The sequence below is a fragment of the Equus asinus genome, chromosome X (genome assembly GCF_041296235.1).
Source record: "Equus asinus isolate D_3611 breed Donkey chromosome X, EquAss-T2T_v2, whole genome shotgun sequence".
NCBI classification, from domain to species: domain Eukaryota; kingdom Metazoa; phylum Chordata; class Mammalia; order Perissodactyla; family Equidae; genus Equus; species Equus asinus.
Window position 1 is genome coordinate 35,452,988 of NC_091820.1, and position 23,269 is coordinate 35,476,256.

Here is a 23,269-nt window from a genome sequence, read left to right on the forward strand (position 1 = left end):
GAGAAAGACAAACACCATATGATTCCACTCATATGTGGAATATAAACAAGTACCAGGACAAAGAAAACAGTTCAGTGGTTACTAGGCGAAGGGGGATCGGTGGGGGGGGGGGGGGGGGGCACTGGGAGTGAAGAGGAGCACTTACGTGGTGACAGTGAAGAAATAATGTACAATTGAAATCTCACATTGATCTAAACTATTATGAACTCAATAAAACAAAAACAAACAAAAAATTCATCATCAAAAAAGAAAAAAACATAAAGCCTGGAAAGGAAGAAGTAAAACTGTCTCTATTTGCAGATTATATGATTATTTACATTGAAAATCCCAAGGAATCAACAAAATAATGACAACTAATAAATTGAACTTAGTAAAGTGACAGAGTAGAAGGACAATACACACAAAAAATTTATTTTATACAAACAGAAAACGATAGGAAAATGTAATTTAAAAAGCAAGGGGGGTGTGGGGGAGGGCAAAAGGGGTAAAAAGGGCAGATGTGTACAGTGATGGATGGCAACTAGGCTTTTGGTGGTAAACATGATGCAGTCTATACAGAAGTTGAAATGTAATGATGTACACCTGAAATTTATATAATGTTATAAACCAGTTACCTCAATAAAAAATAAATTTAAAAAATAAAAGAAATTGTGCCCCTAAAAATAAGCAAACAAATAAATAAAAAGCAACTCCATTTATATTATTGTCAAAACATAAAATATTCAGGAATAAGTTTACCGAAAGATGTGTCCCCCACCTCCACACACATGCACACAAAAATGTGCTAAAATCTCCATTTCTACAAAATGTTACTGAGAAATTAAAGATGTAAGTAAATGGAGAGATATGCCATGTTCCTGGGTTGGAAGATTCAATATTGTTATGATGCCATTTCTCCCCAAATTGATCTACAGATTTGACACAATCCCTACTAAAATTCTGCCAGACTTTTTTTTTGTACAAATTGTCCATCTGATTTACGTGGAAATGCAAAGGACCTAGAATATCCAAAGAATTCTTGAAAAAGCTAAACAAAGTAGAAAGACTTATACTACCCAACCTCAAGACATACTATAAAGCTATGGTAATCAAGACAGTGTGTTACTGGCTTATGGATGGACAAATAGATCAATGCAACAGGATACACAGCCCTGAAACAGATCCACATTTATATGGTTATCTGACTTTTGACAAAGGTGCCAAAACAATCCGATGGGAAAAGGAAATCTTTCCAACAAATGGAACTTGAACAATGGGATAGTCATATGGAGAAAAAAAATAACTTTGATCCCCTACTTCACACCATTCATAAATATTAATTCAAGATGGACCATACCTGAACGTAAAATCTAAAACGATAAAATAAGAGAGTATCTTTGTAACTTGGGTTTAGGTAAAGGTTTTTGAGGCCAAAGAAATCAATAATCACAACATAAAATTTTGATGAATTAGACTTCAAGATTAAATACTTTGTCTCATCAAATGAAACCATTACAAGAACAAATGGGCAATCCACAGATTGGAGAATATATTTGTAAAACGTGTATTTGACAAAGGATTAGTATCATTCAGAATATATAAGAACTTCTACAAGTCAATAATAATAAGGCAAACAACAACGGGCAAAATAAAATAGTCAAATGCCTTGAACAGACACTTCACAAAGAAAGATATACAAAGGCCAATTAATACACAAAAAAGTGCACAACATCATATTGCTCAGGGAAATGCAAACAAAAACCATGATGAGGTATCATTACACACTCACCACAATAGTTCAAATCAATGCTGCTGAGGGTGTGGAACTCTCATATATTGCTAGTGTTAGTGTAAAATGATGTAGTGAATTTGGAAAACTGGCAATTTCTTTAAAAGTTAAACAGCTATCCTATGACCTAGCAATTCTATTCCTAGGTATTATCCAGCAGATATGAAAACATATGTTAACCAAAAGACTTACACAATAATGTTCATAGTAGCTTTTTCCTAACAGTCCAAAACTAGAAACCACTCAGGTGTTGATGAATAGTAGAATGGATAAACAAATTTCGTATATTCACACAATGGAATATTACTCTGCAGTAAAAAGAAAAACACAAAACCTACTGATACACACAACATGGATCAATCTCAAAAATATGTTGAGTGAGAGAAGCTTTACACAAGAGTACATATTGCATGATTCCATTTGTACGAAGTCTAGAACAGGCTAAACTATGGCGAAAAAAATTAACAATGGTTGATTCTGGAGGGATATGGGGAGAGGACTGACTGGGAAGGGGCATGAGGGAACTTTCTGCAGTAATGACAGTATTCTATATTGGGTAGGCAAGCTACAGCATGCAGGCCAAATCTGGCACACCACCTGTTTTTGTGAATAAAGTTGTATGGGAACATAGCCATGCCCATTCTTTTACATATTGTCTAAGGCTATTTCATGCATGCAATAGCAGAGTTGAGCAACAGAGACTATCCAGCCTACAAAGCCTAAAATAGTTACTATCTAGACCTTAAGAGAAAAAGGTTAACAACACTTGTTCAATATTTTGATAAAAGTTTGAGTTATATAGGTGTAAGCATTTGTCAAAACTCACTGAATTATGATCTGTGCATTTTACTGCATACAAATTTAAACTAAAAATATAAAGAAATACTGAGTTCTAATCAATAATATGCATGCTGAAGTATTTATGGATGAAGTATACTGATGTCGGCAACTTTAATTTTGAAATGTACCAGAAAAATAAGATGAATTGATAAATGGATAGATATGTGATAGAGCAAATACAGCAAGAGTTAGAATCTAGTTGGTTGGTATACGGGTGTTCACACTACAATTTTTTCAACTTTTCTGTATCTTTGAAATTTTTCTTAATAAAATGCTGGGGAAAAATTTTTTAATTAGGTAAGGAAAGTATACAACACATACCCACAGAAATGAATGTTCCAATTTGAAATATTTTGTGAAGAACTTTATTCTAAAGAAATAAATCCTGGAATAGCATGCTTTGTCTGAAGAAACTTCAGCTGTAAAAATCTTTATTAGTCTTTAATCATTCCTGTTAGGAGTCAGCATGCACACATCGGAATTCATTATAATTTATGCCCTTGGAGAAGAGGGAATTTTATAAAACACAATACTTGACATAATAGCTGTTTGGAATACTAATATTTCACTAGAAAACTCTTACAGTACAGAACACATTTTATCTAAGCATCTCAAAACATTTTATTAGCCAAACTTAATAAATTCAGAGTCTTTAGAGATAATCTAAAGCAGAACAGAAGAGCAAAAAAAGAATAAACTGGATTCTCAGTTCCTTCCTTTAATTAATTCAATCAATCCCCTGAGTTAACTAAATCTCACTGAAGTCACCATGCTCTTTTTCTCTAATTCTATCAGGGAGGATAGCTATCTTACAAAGACACTGAATGGTGTAATGATTAAGGGCACAGCCTCTGCAGGTAGTGTGGGTTCAAATCCTGGCCCTGGTGTATGACACTAGGGAAGTTACTTTACCTCACTGAACCTCGGTTTCCTCACCTGTAAAACAGGGGTAATGACAGCTACTGTTCATAGGGTTGTTATGAGGATAGTACACATAAAGCCATTACAACAGTATTTGGCACTCAATAGTGCTTATTATTATCATCCCATAAAGGCAAATGCTTTATTATAAATGTAGAATAGTAAGATAACCATAGGCTCCTAATATTTTAGAACTAACAGCTACACTGGCCTCCTTGCTGTTCTTCAAACAAGCCAGACAAACTCCTTCCTCAGGGCATTTGCACTGGTTATTCCCTCTGCCTGGAATGTGCACTGCGGACTCCCTCTCACCTCCTTTAAGTGTTTGCTCACATGTCACCTTCTCAATGAGGTCTACCCTGATCACCACCTCATTTAAAATTGCAACCCACTCTCCTCCAGACTCTGCTCCATATTGCCCCTGATCTCCTTGTACCGTATATATAATTTTCTTTTTATTATTTATTGACAGACTCCTGCCATCAGGCAACAAAATCAATGAAAAAAGGGATTTTTGGGTTTTATTTACTGATATATCCCAAGCAGGTGCTCAAATATTTTTTATTTTCATCATTTGGTCTAATCCCTTCAAGTTACAGATGAAGAAACTCCAAAGAGACTTGAATCAAAGCCACCCAGTGGGTAAGGAATAGAGCCAGGAACAGGGACTATGACTCCCAGTCCAGTGCTATTTCCACTATAGCTCACTATCTCCCTGACCTTTGAACATTACAGAAAAATCACAATCATCTACATTTTTCCCCCAGGAAGATTTACCTTTGGAATTTCTTGGCTTTGTAAATGCTGCTGTGTCTGTAACACAGACATGCTCTGAAAGGCAGTGGAAGCCTGTACTGGAATACTAAGTGTCGACAGATGAATAGAAAAAGACGGTTGATTTGAAAGGGCTATCCTAGAGCTTTGATAGAGGGTCTGCTGTTGTAATTGTGTTTCTGATGACCCAGAAACAAGTACTAAGCTAGAAGATTGCTGCCAGTGTGGCTGGACAGCAGACTGCTGCTGAATGTATGCTGGCTGGTGCTGTGCTAGGTTTATCTAAAGGGGAAAAGTTTGACTGCTGTCTAACGCCCGAAGCACTGGAGGCTGGGCTAAAGGCTGTATTACACATTGTTGTTCCATTGCTGCTGGTTGTAACTGTTCTTGCAGAGTGTAACCTGGACCATGTTTGTAATGGCCTTTAGAATACCTGATAATGGCTGAACTTGCTTATGTGCCTGTGAATGAGGTATCTGATGCTGGAAAACAGCATGTTGGCTATACAAAGACTGCTGTTGATTTATGGGACCTTCCTGAGTAGACAACTGATGGCTTTTCTGTGCTTGTCTATGAGATGAATGAGTCATCTGGTGATGCTGAATGAAAGCTGAGTCAGAAATCTGGCTTGGTGTTAGATGTGATTGGGAAAACTGTGCTGAGAAGTGTGGGGGCTGGATCTGGGCCTGTGAGGAGACTTGCTGAACGAAGGACATCTGTGCAGGGTGTTGAAGCTGTCCTTCCATGGCCCTCTGAGATGTAATGCTAGTTGACTGGGCTTTTAGCAAACTGACATCAGCTTGGGATGGAGCAGCTGAATGCTGGACATTAAATAAAGGGTCAGTAGAATGTGTCTGTGTATCTAAGGTTGATGTTAAATATGTCTTTTGTTCCAAAATTGAAAAATTACTAACTTGGGGTTGTGTTAAATAGCCCTGTTGTTCAGAACTTTGTGCTACATAAGGTGATACTGAGTATAACTTCTGACCTACAGAGTTTGTAATATGTACTTGCTTGCTATCAGGAGGGTTTACTGTGTATATTTGCTGGGTTATGAAGGCTGCCTGTTCAGTTGGCTGGCGTCTGGATGGCGTAAGCAGTTTGTCCTGAATAAGAGGCTTGCTCAAGAGGTACTGCCTGGTAAGCAGGCTGTTCCGTAGGTTGCACAGGGTAAGCTGCTTGGATCATATATGCTGGTTGATCTGGAAAAGGTGACTGAACCAGCGGTTGCACTGGACCAGTAGGCTGCCCTTGGGTTGGAGCCAAATAAGAGGGCTGTACCACAGGTGGGACTGAATAAGAAGTCTGCATAGAATAGGTTGCCTGTGATCCCAGTGGTTGTACAGTGTAAAGAGGATGCCCTGCGACTGGCAGTGAATAAACAGGCTGTGCTGGAGCGTGGATTGGGTAAGTTAGCTGTGATAGGTAAGAAGCTTGTTCTTGGAGATGTACCACAAAGGGCAGCTGCTCAGGAACCTTCAATGGCAAGGATGGCAGTACTGCAGGCAGTCCTGGATAAGCTTGTTGAACAGAATAAGATGGCTGTTCCAGGGGCTGAATCACATTTTCAATACCACTCTTTAGCTGCTGCCGACTTGCATGAGCTTCAGACCCTAGAATACAATCCTGCTGAACATTTTTCTGTGGCGATGCCATAATCTTAGGTTGTAAAATAAATGGCTGTTGCTGAATAGAGGCTTGGAAATAAGGCTTCTTCAAATGCACTGTCTGACTTTGTGGCACTGAAGAACCTGGAGTTATAGACTCCTGATGTACCACTGGGTAAGTCTGTGATACTGAATGCAACTTTTTGTGAAGGCTGATGGGCCCCTGAATGCTTCCCAATGGAATTAGAAGGGAGCTGAGCTGGTCCAGCAGCATTCTGTACACTGCTCACATAGTGGGCAGAAGAATGATTCAACAAAGCTAGAGGGTGATTAGCTGGTAAGAAACTAGGAGTCTGACTGGCATCTGGTGATTTGGTTAATAATGCCTGATTCCCATTTTTAGAGCCAGGCTCAAGTTGAATACCAACTGTTGGATGCTGGGAAGTCATTTGTGAAGCAAGCAATGTCTGAGGAGAAACTGCATAAAAGACTGGTTGTGGAACTCCAGTAACTGACAAGTCTAAAGCCACAGGTTGGGCTGAAGTTTGTCCATCTGCTCCAAAGGTCAGCTGTAGTTCCTGGTACTGGTGCAAGAAAAATTCAAATTATAAAGGCATATACCATGCCCATTTTAATGGTGCTGTCCGAGACAGAATGATAGATAAAATAATGCTATGTTCTAAAAACTTCAGCAAGTGATCAAAAAGTTGCTGGGTATAGCATTAGTCCTATAAAAATCCTAATACCATGAGGAAATGCTAGTTGAATATACTAAGGGGCTGAGACCAGTCCCAGCAGTACACTGCTCATGGCTTCTCATTTATCACACTTGCCACATAACTCATTCAAACCCTGGCAGAGATTTAGAGTAACTGAATCTGACACCTTCACACACAGACAGTGGAAGTCCCGAGAAAAAGCTCCAAAGCATTTCAATATCATAGCTAAAATGAACATAGAAGCTCTCTTAAGAGGAGAGGAGAGAAATGACTGAAATAAATACAGGATGGCTGCAATAATTCCTAGAATTTGAACAACCACGCTCATAAAAAGACCTCAATGTTCAAAGTGCTTGCTTATGTAGCTTCTATATATTAGATGAAAAAGGCAGGCTACAAAATAGTACGTATGTGATATACATATGTATATATAAACAAAATTATATATGTATATATGAAAAAGAGACAAATCTAGAGGCTCTACTCCCAAATGTAAACAATCAGTTGGTTCTAGCTAGAGAGATAACAGGTGATTTTTCACTGTCTCCTTTATAACTTTATGGGCTTTATTTTTAAAACAGTAAATAATACTTTTACAGTAATTTTTTAAACTTTTTAAAAATTTTGGAAACACATTTTAAAACATACATACCCATATACTTATGTGGTTGAACCTAAGTTAATTTAAGCGTCCATTCAACAAGTTTTGCATGATACTCTTAGAAATAGACAAATCAAACCAGAACATGAGCTCAATTACAAATTATGTACCATATCACCTACAAACACTAGCCAAATACCAGGCACTGTCAACTACATCAGATTAAATCTACCCCTAGAAGATTTTAAATGCATCTGACATTTGTCAAGTACATGTATGCTTTCCCCTACAAGACTGTGAGCTCCTTGAGGACACAGACCATATTTTATTTTATTTTATATCCCCAGAGATAGTGGTCATTAACAGTTTGTTGATGAACTGTGACTGACTATATACCAATGTCTTAAAGAAACAGATGTGCCAGCTGCTCACTAAGCCATATATAGAGAATGCCTAGGAGCTCAGACCATCTCATTCCCAAAGTGAGAAGGCATACACAGAGGATGGTAGGGTTGAGGAAAGAAAACGGGGTGATGGTAAAGAAAACCCCAACCATGTGTCCAGAGTCCATAACCCAGGGAACCAGGATATAGTCTTGATATATGAACTCTCACAAAGACTGTTTACTCATTGTCAGAAATGAGTAACTCTGACTTTGAGAGTCTAAAAGACAAAAACACTTGTTTCTCCTACAGATATAAACATAAATCAAAAAAAAGTGCAGAATTTAGATGAAGGTGCTAAAAATTATAAGAGTCTATTAAATACTATTTCTAAGTAATTTCAAAAGACATCTCTCTACATTCAAACCAGGCTAGAAAAGTTCAATACAAAGAACAAACCATCATTACGAAGAGAAAAAGATCTAAGTCCTAAATAAAAATTTTTTAATCCACATGCTGAGTTCTCAGTTTCTTTTCCAATTACATAAGCAGTGTCTCAAGATTCTAGTTACACAAATTAGGCACATCCTTAAGAAGAATGTCTTAGCTGAAGGAAAGCATAAACAACTTTTAGGTTTCAGTGACTTTTATATAAACTATGATGAATTTATGAAAGAGAACCTTTGCCTGTCAGAAAATCTAGGCAGTGTTAAATATGTTTAACTGAATATAAAGCCTTTAAAATGTATCTTACCTTTACCTGTGACACCTTCTGGACAGTTAATGGGGAAACCTGGGGTTGAGAGACAACTGGAGGTCCAAGAACATGTACAGGCAAAACAGTGGACTGACCTTGAACCAAAGGCAAAATTGGGGGCTGAGTCAGCTTGGGCTGCTTCTGCAACTGTTAAACAAGAAAAAAAAAGATTAAAGATAAACTCTCCCATTTACAATAAAAATACTGATTATATATTTAAAAATACAACAGTTCACCTCACCCCTGAAATCTGCTGGTAATGTCCTACTAGCTGCTGGGATGGATAAATTTTCCCTGGAACATTTATTTCAGCCTGTGGGATGTTAGAAACCATTTGAGAGCCCATCGTCTGGTCTGAGGAATAGGCTATATTGGGCTGACTTGAAGTATCTGAGTGTTTAACTGATCCAGCTCCTGCCTCGGACAAACTGTCACCTACGACAAAGAAAATAAGCAACAGGTAGAAGGGAAAACTCGAAGCACAAGGTTCAAATGGCATAGGAAATGCTAAGTGTTTCTTTAATTTTTTTTTTAACTCTGCCAACCTGAGACAGCCTCAAATAAAATGTGTACACTGCACAATTAATCAAAAACCATCATGTAAACTCTCCGTGCTGACACTGTAGTATAACTAAAATTTTCTTAGTAAAACAGACCTAAAACCAAAGAATTACAAAAAAATCAACTCCATTTGCTGGCCATTTCATGTATACCCCAAACTAATCTATACTAGTCATTAGGATTTCAGTAAAATCTAAGTATCATATTCTCATTCTCCTAGAACCTGCCTAGAAAATAATACTGTCTTTATAGAGCAATTGGTTATTACTGTGAAAATACTATGTCCTTCTAGAGAAGAGAATGCACTACAGCAAAAAAATTAGAGTAACTTAATTTTATACTTGAGTCTAATATACAAAGGGTCTTCAAGTCTGGAAAATTCCTTCTTGAAGAATAAATTACATCTGTAGCCCCAAATTTTCTCTATTAAAGGATTTATGTTAGATCCTTAAAAATGGTAAAAAGATTATAACCCTTACTCAACTAGTACCTTGGACAGGTCACTTAGAACAGTTTCTTAATTTCAAAATAAGCAAACTAGCTGGCTTGTCTATTTCAGAGATTTTGTAAAAAGATTGATGAAATGATAGATAACAGAATGCTTTGAAAAATATGAAAGTACTATTTAAAAATAAGTGAATACAATTACACATCGTTTTGCTTTTATAAGTTGTAACTGTGTTACCTGTAACAGAAGAGGAGTGCTGCTGTGGTTTTCCTCGTAGAAGCTGTTGTCGAACATGTTGATCAACCTCAGTTTCTTCACATTCAGCCCCGGTGTGCTGAGCAGGAGCAGGAGGCAAAGTTGTATTCTGGTGCTGAGGGAGTATATTCCCTACAGATTTGCACTGGGAATCCCTGCGTTCTTCGAAACAGCCAGGTGGCTTCTTCTCCCTGGTCTTCTTTATCAGGGTCACCCTATCTCTAATGGACTTAGCCACAGCTTTGGAATCACTTTCATGGAAGAATCCTGACTTGACCTACAAAAAAAAAAAACTCATAATAAGCAAACTACATCTTTAACATTTAAAATTTTAACTTTTTTTTTACTAGTAGAGTTATTTTGTGCCCCAAAATTCAAGACAGAAATAAGTCAGACAGAGAAAGACAAATACCATGTGACTTCACTGATATGTGGAAGATAAACAAACAAATACATAGATACAGAGAACGGATTTGTGGTTACCAGAGGGGTAAGGGGGTGGAAGGACAAAAGGGGTAAGGGGGCACATATGTATGGTGACAGATATAAACTAGATTTTTGGTGGTGAATATGATGCAGTCTATGCAGAAACTGAAACATAATAATGTACACCTGAAGTTTACACAATGTTATGAGCCAATACTAGCTCAATAAAATAATTTCAAAAAAACAAAATTCCAAATGTTATGAAATAACAGTTCATTTGTTTCTATATTCTTTCTTAATCAGACATACATAAATGCCAGAGCCTTTAATCAGCATAAGAAAAATAATACTATTACCAAGTGTTGTTGAAATAATTCTGACTTTAATCAAAAACAAATAACTTGATGTTTCAGTACATGCAGTCTTATTACAGGTAATTTATGGCTGCCGTTAAGTTCTGTGCAAGATTAGAAAAGTTTCCTTAAATCAAAAACATTAAGTGCCTACACTGTGCCCAGTACTGGCCTCCAGAGGCATATAAGTTGACTGCATTGGTCCTTTGTCCTGTAAGAGCACACAATCTGGTAGTGAGAGAGGGATACAAACTTAAAATGAAATAAGAGGTGGAAATGAACTGCTGCAAAAGCCCTAAAGGAGTACACGCTCTGGAGGAAGTAGAAGTGTAAACTCTGACCTGGAATAAAACAAAAAAAGGATCCTGCAGGCTATTGAGGAAGGTATAAATGAAGTTTAGAGATCAATGCTCCAGGCAGAGGGAAGTAGGCTCATAGCAAAGTACTACATCTTACTAGGCATTAGAAGAGTAAGAGAAGTTAAGGACTTGTTGCTTGAGAGGAACAGGGCTGAGTAGCAGAGAAAACGACTTGAGGAGGTGCTATGGCATATCATTCTCAGCTCTACCATCTGCTTTTTAAAGCATGTCTTAGGGATCTGCAGACTTGGGGAAATTTCATGGTAGTTGAAAAATGATTAAAATGTTAGACAAAGTCCACGCATTCAATTTTACTCCCTCCCAAAGCTCAAAAAAAAACCCATATTAAATGGATTTTAAGTTATAAACCCACAAGGACAGGAAGAATAAGAGAAAGACAATAGCAACAACACTTTGGACTATGGAAAACAAACAGGTAAGTAATAACTGACCTAGTGGACCCAAAAAGGGGAACCAGGGAAAGCTGAGAATCATTCCCATTTATACTGAAGAATACTCATAAGGCACAGGGACTGGCAGCACCAGGTACTTCTAGAACTGGGTAAAGTCAAAAGAGATGACTAACATAAGGAAGACTAAGTGAAAGGGTTTTGAGAAGTAATCAGATATTTAAAGTTCCTGTGCCCCACACTCTGGTCCACACCTTTGGGAGATTGCTTCTCCCCTAACCAAGAAGGTCTAGAGTTTTGTTCTCCAGAGAGGGTAAAAGAAAGCATCTCTGGACTATGAAACACCAGGCACAGTTGAGGGTATGGTACTATGTGGAAAACAAGAAGATTAAATGACCATATGCATGCTGAACGCCATATGCAGAAACCTCCAGCCCTCTTCTCCACTTGGCTACCAAGATACCAGTAACCACACCCTTACCCTCCAGGAAGGACATTGAAAGATGATTCTCTGGGGAATCTGGTCAATCCAAGTAGAAAGACCTACAAATATTGATGTCACAGATTCCCCAATTAATGGCCCACTCAGATACCCTACAGGAGAGGTCAAAGTTAACAAGTTCAATGCAAGCAATCATACTGTCAAATTAGCTTGTTAGTCCCTGTGGTAGGCAAAATTATGGCCTCCACAAAGACATCCTATCCTAATCCTCAAACCTGTGAATATGATGAGATATCACTCACATTATTGTGCTATACACTGTTGACCTTAAGATAGGGAGATTATCTAGGTGAGCCTTTTACTAGCTGTTGATACTAGAAGGATTCGACATGCCATTGCTGACTTTGAAGATGGAGTAGGGGCACATGAAAGGACTGAAGAGCAGCCCCTAGTTGCTGAAAGTGACCCCTGGCTAACAGCCAGCAGGGAAACGGGGACCTTAGTCTTAGAACTGCATGGAAGTGAATTCCATGCCAACAACCTAGATGAAACTGAAAGTAGATTCTCCTCCAGAGCCTTCAGATAAGAGCCCAGGCCACCGACACCTTGATTCCAGCCTGTGAGACCCTCAGCAGAGAATCCAGCAAAGCTCACCAGGACTTCTGACCTACAGAACTGAGAGAATAAATGGGTGCTATTTTAAGCCACTAATTTGTGGTAATTTGTTACACAGGAATAGAAAACTAATACAATCTTAATCATGAGCATCTGGCCAAGAAATACCAGAAATATGAGAAAAGGCACTAACAAGAAGACGGAGCACAAAACCAATAAAGGAACAACAGAAAAGAGAGTAGGCAAAAAGAAAAAATGTCAAAAACAGTCTTTACTAACATTACAGGGAGGTGTGATAATATTACATCCACAAAACAAAGAAGATGTTTACTCTAAACAGAAACAGATCAAAAAATGAAAAGGAACTCTTGAAATTAAAAACATGATAACAGAAATAAAAAACTCAATGGAGGTCAGCCCTGGTGGTCTAGTGGTTAAGTTCGGCAAGCTCCACTTTGGTGGCCCGAGTTCAGCTCCCGGGCACGGACCTACACCACTCGTCTGTTAGTGGCCATGCTATGGTGGTGGCTCACATACAAAAAGAGGAAGATTGGCAGCAGATGTTAGCTCAGGGCAAATCTTCCTCAGCAACAAATAAAAATAAAAATAAAAAAACCTCAGTGGAAGGGTTAGAAGATAAAATCGATAGTATCCACCAGAAAGGAGAATATAAAGACATAAAGATGGAAAACGGAAAAGATAAGAACATTGGAGAAACAGTCCAAGAGGTCCAACATCCAAATAACAGCAGTTCCAGAAAGAGAAAACAAAGAGGAAGAAATCATCAATAAAACCCTTCAAGAAATTTCCCAGAAACTAAAGGACACAAGTTGACAGATTGGAAGGGTCCACTGAGTATCCAACACAGTACATGAAAATAGACCCAAATCATGACACATCACTGTAAAATTTTAAAATACAGAGAAGAAAGAGAAGCTATTACAAGCTTCCAAAGAGGAAAAAAATGGATCACATGCAAAAGATCCAGAAAATAGAACAACTTAGCACTTTTCAATATCAATACTGAAAGCTAGAAAAGCATGGAGAAATGAGTCTAAATTTTTTTTAAAAAGCCAACCTAAAATGACTTAGTCAGCCAAATAATCAATTAAATATGAAAGCAGAATAAAAATATTTTCATACATGCAAGTCTCAAAGAATATACCTCCCTTATACCCTTTCTTAAGAAGCTAGCAGAGGAAGTGTGCCACTAAAACAAAAGGGTAAGCCAAGAAAGAGAAAGACATGGGATTTAGGAAACATGAAATCCAATACAGGAGAGAGGCAGAGAAGTCTAGGAAGACAGTAAAGGGAAATACCAGGATGAGAGTTGTGCACCAAATGTCTAAGACAGTCATTCAGATTAGAATAATGTGACTGGAAAGACAAACATGTTAAAAGCTATCATCACCCAGATCCCCACTGTCACTGCCTTATCTTTCTTTTTAAACTAAGGAAGAATGGCCAGGTGGGCCTGGCTCAGAGTAACTGTACTTGGCTAATCTTAACCACGTGCTGCCGAAGCTCCTACATGCCCTCCCCTGAAGCAAGGCAGCAGCCTGGATCAGGTGTGGACACGCATTCCAGCCCACAGAAGTTATCTGCTGCCATTTACTCTTGTGGGGGTGGCGGGGGGCGGGGGGGCGGGGGCTGGTCATGGGGAGATTAGAAGTAGAGAAGTCAGAGGGGACCACTTCCCATCAATCCATATCTTTACCAGACAACTCATTTCTGGTCCACATAGCAGCCCTGGTGCCCTGACTGTGGTGAGCTGTGTATTTCCCTGGACTCACAGATGACCTCACCCACTGAGTTGCCCAGAAGCAACTCTAGTAAACTCCTAGGGAAGCTGAAGTCAGACTACGACTGAGAGACTCTGCTCAGCTTATCCTCTCCTGGGCATCTTCACCTAAAAGTAACTTCAGTCACCAGCTAGGTGTGTGCTCGCCACTCAGGTTTTCAAAGCAAAACAGTATATTACTTAGGTAAACTATAATGAAAAGCAAAGGAATGAGTAACACAAAAGTCAGAGTAGATATTCCTGTGGTGACAACGGAGGGGAATGCAACTGCGAGGGGCACACAGGTGGCTTCTAAGGTACAGTAGTGTTTTATTTCCTAACAAAGGTAGCGTTTTTATCATTCTTTATATCTATACATACAAAGTTGATTTACTATGCTGTAAAGATACATATTAAAATAAAATAAAAATTTAAATAAAGAAAAGGAGAAAATAAGAGGAAAGAAAGCAATGAGAAGAAGAAAGGAATTAACCCTCATACTATAAGGGGTGGGGGGAAGAGCAGCAGATTCACTTACCATTTCATATGCTACTTCCTCAGGTGTATCAGTTTCTAAATTGAAACTGAATTCAATAGCTTCATTGTCTTTATGTTTTCCTTTCAGTTTTTTAGGGTCTTCAACCCACAGTCTTAAAGCCAGGGAGGAATTTGAACAATCGTCTTCCTCTGCTAACTCCACCCTCAGTCCTGTATCCTCAGCAAAAAATGCGTGGTTTAGTAGGTCCCTGATAGATAACCTAATAAACAAAATACATACCTCATTACCAAATTCTTCCAATCATAAGCAAGCTACAGAACCTTAATTAGTAAAAATTAATTGTATCAAAGTAACAATCTTATTTTAAATTTTCTATTAATTAAATCATTAATCTGCTTTGTTATAAAAACCAAATCTTATATCCAACTTATAGATGTCAAGAAATCCCAACTAGCATGCTTTTGTGGTGACCTTAATTAAATATTATTACTAGTAACATACCTAGATGCTGAAGTTTAACATACCTAAAAGCATGCCTAGAAAGAACTGGAGAAGTGCTGCAGTATATCTTAGGTGGACTGAGTAGCTTTCCTAAGCCACTGGTTTCAGTTACTAAGACTCAAACAACAGATTCTTGGAAAAGGAAACTAAAAATTCTTTTAGATATATAAACTCTGAAGTAAATTAGAAATTCAAACTCTTTTAGAAATGTTATAAATAGAAGTCATTGGCTCCATTAATAATAATTTACTTCACTTTTTAGAGAATGCCATAGATGAAGCTAATTTATAATTTATTCAGCAAAGTCCTGTGATTTTCTTTTAAAGTATTTTAAGTCTAGTGTTTTAGACCAAAGTATACATACAATGGATACAACTCTAGCCTAATAATAGGGATTAACCATCTCTGAAGAGAAAAAAAGGACAGGGGTTCGAAAGATTCTTTTACAAGCTGGGGAAGTTAATTTACTTTTCTTTGACCAACTTCTAAAACCGGTGTATAATATCTAATCTATCTGTATTACAGACCAGGGAGAGCTAAAACTGATGCATTCCATAATGTCTATGTAGAAAGCCCCTCCTGCACTATCTAAAACAGACAAAGAATATTGACAGCATGGTATCCTGTAAGTCAAGGATTTTCAACCATCTATATTTTTAGTGATCAAGAGACAAACACTTAACTAAGGCAGTGTTATAAAAAGAGTAAGTTTGCTTAGGCTAATTAGTTTTAAGGTTAAGGTGAGATGTGTTTAAAAAGGCACAGCCCAGTTAAGCCCTCCACCTCACAATGAAAATTTTGCCTAGGTATTTTTGCTAAGGAATAATTATAGCAATAGCAGCAGAAGACACCATTCATTAAATACTTATTACTCTGCTAGGTATTTTATATGGATTCATTATCTTTTAATCATCAAAATAATACCTCTTTAGAGGCACAGCTAAGTAACTTGATTAAGATCACAATGGCTAAGTGTGAGTTCAGATTTGAATCTTAGTCTGACATTGAAGTCTGTGCTCTTTCCAATACACTAATATGTTATGAATACTTTTGAATATTCCAGTGTTATTTGTCAATAGATCATAATTAAAATACTGTACAAACAACAATCAGAATAGAAACTAAAATGGCTACTTCAACACCGTACTTTTAGCCTCACTTAAAAAAAGCATGCCTAAACTCCTACCACTCAAAACAACAAGCAAAAAAAAGCCTAATTTTAAAAAAAGAAAAGAACTCAAATAGATATTTCTCCAAAGAAGATAAACAAATGGCCAATAAGCACATGAAAAGATACTCAACATTATTGGCTATTAGGGAAATGCAAATCAAAACCACAAGACACCACTTCACATACATTAGGATGGCTATTGCTAAAAACAGGAAAATAACAAGTGTTGGTGAGGATGTTGAGAAATTGGAACCTTCATACATTGCTGGATGGAATGTAAAATGGTGTAGCCACTGTGAGAAAAGTCTGGTGGTGCTTCAAAAAATTAGACATGGTATTACCATATGATCCAGTAATTCCACTCCTAGGTATATAGCGAAAAGAACCAAAAGTAGGGATTCAAGCAGATATTTGTATACCAATGTGCATGCAGCATTATTCACACTAGCCAAAAGGTAGAAATAACCTAAGTGTCCATCAACAGATGAATGGATAAATAAAATGTAGTATGTGTATATGTATACACATACATACATACATACAATGGAATATTATTCAGCCTTAAAAAGGAAGGAAATTCTGATACATGCTACAATGTGGATCAACCTTGAAAACACTGTGCTAAGTGAAATAAGCCAGACACAAAAGAACAAATATTGTATGATTCCATTTATACGAGGTACCTAGAATAGGCAAATTCATAGGGACAGAAGGTAGAATAGAGGTTACGAGGGGTTGAGGGAAGAAGGAGTGGGAAGTTATTGTTTAATGACTACAGAGTTTCTGTTTGGGATGATGAAAAAGTTCTGGAAACAGATAGTGGTGATGGTTGTACAACAATGTGAATGTATTCAGCCCCACTGAATTGTACACTTAAAATGATTAAAATGGTAACTCTTAGGTTATGTATATTTTACCATAATTTAAAAAAATATATTCCTAGATATAGCCTGTTGGTACAAACACTAAGAATGTTCTGTAATAAAGCTGTAATTAAACAGGCTTTACCTTAGTGGCTTTATATATTCTCAGATATGCAACACTAAACTTAGAAAACTAATAAAAATGAAATCAATGAAATGCTGGTGGAAATAATTTCTATAAAGGACATATCACTTATATTAAGCATAATCAATAAGGAGGTAAAAATCAAAAGACTAACCTACCAATTTAAGTCAGCAACTGCCCAAAGCTCAAACTAAAGGGAAATAAGCTAAAACTAAAGGGAGTTGTCCATAAGAAAAATATGAACTGTGATACAAATAAATCTAGAACGCTATTTCTTGAACAAAAATAGCCCCATCAGCTTTACCATTATCATGACACAAGGACATATGGTCAAATAAAAAACATTTGGTGAGTTGATGGTTAAGTTTTTTTTTAGCTATCATAAAAAACCATTTAAGTATACTTACCTGAAGGTGACACTGCAGAAGCTCTCTACTATCAACTGTTAGAAGCAAATTAACCAGGGGTGGGGAAGGTTCCACTGACTGTTAAACTGATGGCTGAAGGTTATGAAAGCTTGTCACAACAGACACAGACAAGCACAACCCAAATGTCAGTTAAAGGAAAATTCAACATGTGATATCAAAGTCTAAAATGGCAAACAAGATGCACTGATACACTTCACTCTAGACAATATGGTTTGGCTTCCACTCAAAAGTCATACCCAGTATGATTCAAAGGTCAGAAAATGACCTGGTGCAAGATAGGAGAAAAATGCATCCATCAGTTATGTCATTTCATTACATTTACACACACCTTTCAGATTTGTTTTGACGAATACATCCTTCAATGATTTCTTTCACTTCAGGATCGGTGACTTTATTGAAACTGGCTGGTTTTATGCCCTGGGAGAAGAAAAATGGTTTCTAGTCACAAATTAAGCAACTGAAAGCCCAAGTCAACATGACACATTAAAATAATGATTTTTACCACTAACCCACATTCAAGTTTTACACGAGATAAACATATACATATAGTATAACGACTCTTTTGACAAGGATTTTATCATAGCTCTACAAGTAACAGTGAAAAATTGTAAACAATCTAAATCTCCAACAACAGAAGCAAAGTTACATAAATTATTTGATATATATGTGCTAATATTATGCATAAACTAAAAATGTTCTCAAAGAAATTAATAACATGGAGAATTCTTATACTGTAACATTAAGTAGGGAAAAAAACAGGAACCCAAAACATACATAGAGTATAACCCCAATTAGCAAAATATAATATGCAAGCATTTGTTGGAATCAGAAAAAAAAATGTTATTAAAAAGTACTTTTGAAAATTCCAAATAAGCACTTCTCTATCACAAACATTCCAAATCAATATTATTTCAAAGTCTTCTAGAATGGCTAGAAGCAATGAACAATCAATATAGATGTATGTATGAAAAAAATATATGTATACACACATATATATATATACACTTTTGAGAAATCAGGTTTTTTTTCTTAAGCAATACTAAAATATTCAGAGAACCTCAAGCTAATTGTCAAGTTCTAGGAATTCAGTAACAAATTTATGAGGTTCAGACAAAACGTCCCTATAATAACTGTGTTAGCTGCCTGAATCTGCTTATTTTACATTCTATTACCCTTAATTTACAAGTTTTGGAATTAAAACAATAATCCAAGTAAGAGTATTGCAGTTATTTAACAGAAAATTCCAAACTAAGCTAAAAGCAGAAAAGGTATAATAGAACAATTGTCATGGAATGAGGCAATCCAAGACTAGTTCTGTGTCCGTCACACTACCTCACAGGATGCAGAATCAGCCCAGTATCATATACTAGATAAAACTGGTGAGATTAGGAGTTAACTTGGATCCCAAATTCAAGAAACTTTAACATAGATGGAAATCTGAATTGTGATATGGCATTTTTGTGACTTTAATATAAAATAATAGTCACCATTCAAAAAATGGAGTTATGTTATTCTACTTATAGAAGAAGCCCTCCTAGACCTTTCCACTGATCTCTTACCCATTCTCAAGCCTTGGGTAAGTATTGCCGTTCTCTGCTCCTAGGTGAAAATAATTGAGGAGGTGCAACTTACAAAACCAAGTATAAACTCTTCTATTTATGGGCATCCAACATGAACCCAAACTAAAAAGACATTCTAGCCTTATCTCTTTCCTCAGCTCTTTGTTATACAAATTTTCACACATACTCAAAAGTAAAATAGCATAAGAAACCCTACATAACCATCACCAACTTCAACAACAAGCAACATTTTGTCAATCTCATTTCAGGTATCTACCCCCACACCGTTTTTATCCTGGAATATTTTAAAGCAAATCCTACACATCATGTCATTTCACCCATAAATTCTCCAGTTTATATCTCTAACAAATATCATGTCATCATCCCACCTAAAATAATTAATTCCTTAACATCATCTAAAATCCAGTCCACACTCAAATTTTCCAAGTTGTCTAAATGATATCTTCTTTAGTTGCTTTGTTCAAATTAGGATGCAAATAACATCCAGACATTACTTGTACGGTGCATTAGAGCTGGCTCATATCGGTTCATAAGAGCCAACTATTACATTTTCAGGAATTTTGCAAGCTGATTGTTAAACTTAGCCATTAAAAAAAATAAATTATATAAACTTATAATTAAATAAATTATATTAAAAGCCAAGGTAATAAATACTGAAAACACCACTCCCTAATTATTTCACCATTATATATGCTCTTAAGGTTGTTTACATCTACTGTATCTGTATGGTGGAAATACTATATAATGAGTGCCACTGTGCATCCCTTCCCAACTCTGCATTCAGTGAGGTCACACTGGTGACCTGAAATCAGCCACAGTGGGAGTATTTACACCAAGGAAATCAGCAAATGCTAGAAATCAACACATTTTCCGAGAATCAATTGTTAAACATTTACCAGCTCACCACTACTTTTAGGTCTCTTGTATTCTATAACAAGTCCCTCCACCTTTTTTCTTTCATGAAATTGATTTGTTGGAGAAACTAAGTCATTTGTCCTGCAGAATGTCCCACGTTCTGAATATTGGCCTTATTTCTTATTGTCTCCCTACACAAACACCTAGAGCCAGATAGACTTGGGGTCAAAATCCACCATTATTAGTAGTTGTGTGAAGTTGAACAAGTCTCAACCTCTGATTCTAAGTCTCATCATGTGTAAACTGGAGATAGCACCAACTTGGACGGATATAAAGATGAAAACACGTGGCATACAGCATTCATTTTAAAATGGTATCTATTAGTATTAGTTACCTGAAACACTCTAACAATCTCTTTCATGGCCTATCTTGAGCTACCCAACTGGATATGAAGCAGACCTCTCTTGAACAATCCTAATACTTCGCTTCCACCTCCCTTTTGTCACTTACTATACTCCCATCCTCTTATTTTTATAATTAATTGTGAACTTATATTATTGCCATACTAAAAATGTAAACTCTTTATCAGTAGCAAATACTTCTTACTCATCTTTTCACTCCTTGCAATTTCTAACACAAAAAACTACTCATAGCAGGGAATCAAATACTGTATCTGTTGAAGTATATTTTGAATGTCCTTTCATAATAAGGCTTTTAGAATTAGCAGAAACCTTCAAAACCATTTAGCCAATCTTTATTATTCAGCTTTGGAAAAAAAATCCACCTAATATCTAAAAATTCTTTACAAACAAATGGATATAGATCATATCTGGACATTTTCCCAAAGAGACTAATACAGAGCATTTTATATGACCCCTAATAGAGTATAGGTATATAGCATAAATATAAAGCTTGTTTCATTACAGATATGTTAAATTTAGCACTGTTATACAGAACTAAACCAAAATTAGGTTTGACTAAGTTGACTTTACTAACTTCAACATGAAATGTGGCAATTTATGAAGTAAAAAGAATAAAGTTATACTTACACTAGTTACTTTACGGTATATTTGAGCTGCGTTCTGACACTCAGAATAAGGGTACTCCGAAGTAGCCATTTCCAACATACACATTCCAAAAGCATAGACATCCACAGATTCATCATAGTGTTCTTCATACATCTCTGGGGCCATAAACTCAGGAGTCCCTACAAAATAACACCATAACCACATTTTTATTAAAAAGAAAATTTTATCCACCAAGATCACATTCTCTTTGACATAAGGATTACCTGAGTTAATTTCTGCTTCCTAAAAGCAAATTTATAAATATAAAATTAGTTGAATACTTGTATCTATATAAAGCACATAAAAGAATTTCCTTAACTTTCTGTACTGTTAAAGTACAATTTGTAATGCTCAAGATTAGGTAATGAATATTAAAATCTATTTTTATTTCTATCCTTCTTTTTAGTTATTCAAATTTTTCTGAATTAGTAAACCCTTTTTCTTAAATCCTGAGAACCTTTCCATAATCTTAAATATATCCCACAAAAGAAATGCACTAGGATGCCTCCAAAATAAGTCAATATACAATAGATATTTCAAAGAAAATTCACATTCTAGGTCAGGAGCCAGCAAACTTCTCTGTAAAGGGCCAGATAGTAAATATTTCAGGCTTTGCAGTCCATATGGTCTCAGTCACAACTACTCGATTCTACCCTTACAATGCAAAAGTAGCCATAGACAATACATGAACAAACAGATGTGGCTGTGTTCCAATAAAACTTTATTTACAAAAATAGGCAGCAGGACCAGATTTGGCCCATGGGCCATAGTTTGCTGATCCCTGTTCTAGACATACAATTAACAAGTCTCTCTTTACCCAACCAACAAACTATAAAATGTTAATCACCAATGACACTCTTAGCAAATGATGTGCGCATTAAGGTGGCTAGTCCTAGATCACCAATCTTCACAGATCCAGTGGGTCCCGTGATGAAAATATTGTCACACTTCAGATCCCGGTGAATAATAGGAGGAGTCCTAGTGTGCAAGAACTGCAATCCCTTTAAAATTTGCCTGCACCAGCTCCTTAAGACCTTTGGTTTCATGACTTTAAATCGTTTTAAGTACCTACGCAAAGAAACAAAAGACCACATGTAAACAAACACACCTAGCTTAATGTATGAGCACTATCAGGGTAAATCACGGAAGCTAGCTGATATTGTATGTACTACAATTGCCATCATTAAGGTGTTTTCTATTATCTGTTACGGCAAATTTTAAATCTAAGGCCTCATTCTTAGAGAAGACATCCTACCAAGTTTAGCATTTTTAATCAAAACAAGAATCATTCCACTCAGAGTGGCCTTTTGTGGAATGGCAGCACAATTTTAGAAAGTCCTTCTCCACTTCCTAATAACTACTTATATAGAGTCACCAGAGGTTTTAACTATATAAAATTTTAGTGCAAAAATGCTAGGAAACAGAAAAAGTATATCCCACATTTAATAGCTACAAATAAGTGATTATACCACCAAATGAAAAACTGTAGTCAGAAACAAAACAATAGACTAGAATTACATAGTATAGCTCATTAGATCTGTAAACCTGGCCACATCCCCAGCCTTTCATTATCTTTTACAAAATGACACTATATTATCTCTATAATGATTTCTAATTCTAAAATTCTATGATACTCCATAAATATTAATTTCTCAACATCGTATTTTTTAACGAACTTCATTAACATCCTAATTTTTTAACCTGCCGTAAAACATAGTCACTAGATTCAGATTCCATAAATCCTTTAATCAAGTAGTGTTATTGTACAAACAACTTTTATGACTCCTGAAAATTATTTCCAAATAAAACTCCATTGGCACTATCAGGATCAACTTACGTCTTTAAGGTTCCTGATGTCATAAGTTCAGTCACTAATACAATACATTTCTTTCCTTTTAATATAGACTCCCAGGAATCATAAAATCGAACTATATTGGGATGTTGGAGACCCTTTAACATCTCTGCTTCTTCCTTGAACCTTTGCTGCTCAGCTTTGGTTAATTTCCGGTCCTGAAATGGAGGAACAAGTTCCAAATTAAAGTCTAAAAATTCTCATGCACATTTCTAACACCACGCAAATGAGTGCTTTATTTTATTGTATTTAGTATGTATGTACACATGCATTTTCACCTGTGAATTCT

At 36.4% G+C, this 23,269-nt stretch overlaps 1 protein-coding gene across 4 annotated transcripts in view; it reads right to left on the bottom strand.

Annotated features, from left to right (window-relative positions):
• Positions 1 to 23,269, bottom strand: part of WNK3 (WNK lysine deficient protein kinase 3) — a 168,468-nt gene that overhangs the window by 91,194 nt on the left and 54,005 nt on the right. For all 4 annotated transcript variants that reach the window (XM_070501994.1, XM_070501995.1, XM_070501993.1 and 1 more), the window contains exons 3-10: positions 22,966 to 23,138; positions 21,976 to 22,196; positions 21,111 to 21,268; positions 17,955 to 18,043; positions 14,558 to 14,777; positions 9,617 to 9,911; positions 8,612 to 8,805; positions 8,368 to 8,517 (exon numbers count right to left, since the gene is read on the bottom strand). In XM_070501994.1, coding sequence (XP_070358095.1) covers positions 8,368 to 8,517; positions 8,612 to 8,805; positions 9,617 to 9,911; positions 14,558 to 14,777; positions 17,955 to 18,043; positions 21,111 to 21,268; positions 21,976 to 22,196; positions 22,966 to 23,138 — 1,500 coding nt within the window. The remainder of the gene's footprint in view (positions 1 to 8,367; positions 8,518 to 8,611; positions 8,806 to 9,616; positions 9,912 to 14,557; positions 14,778 to 17,954; positions 18,044 to 21,110; positions 21,269 to 21,975; positions 22,197 to 22,965; positions 23,139 to 23,269) is intronic.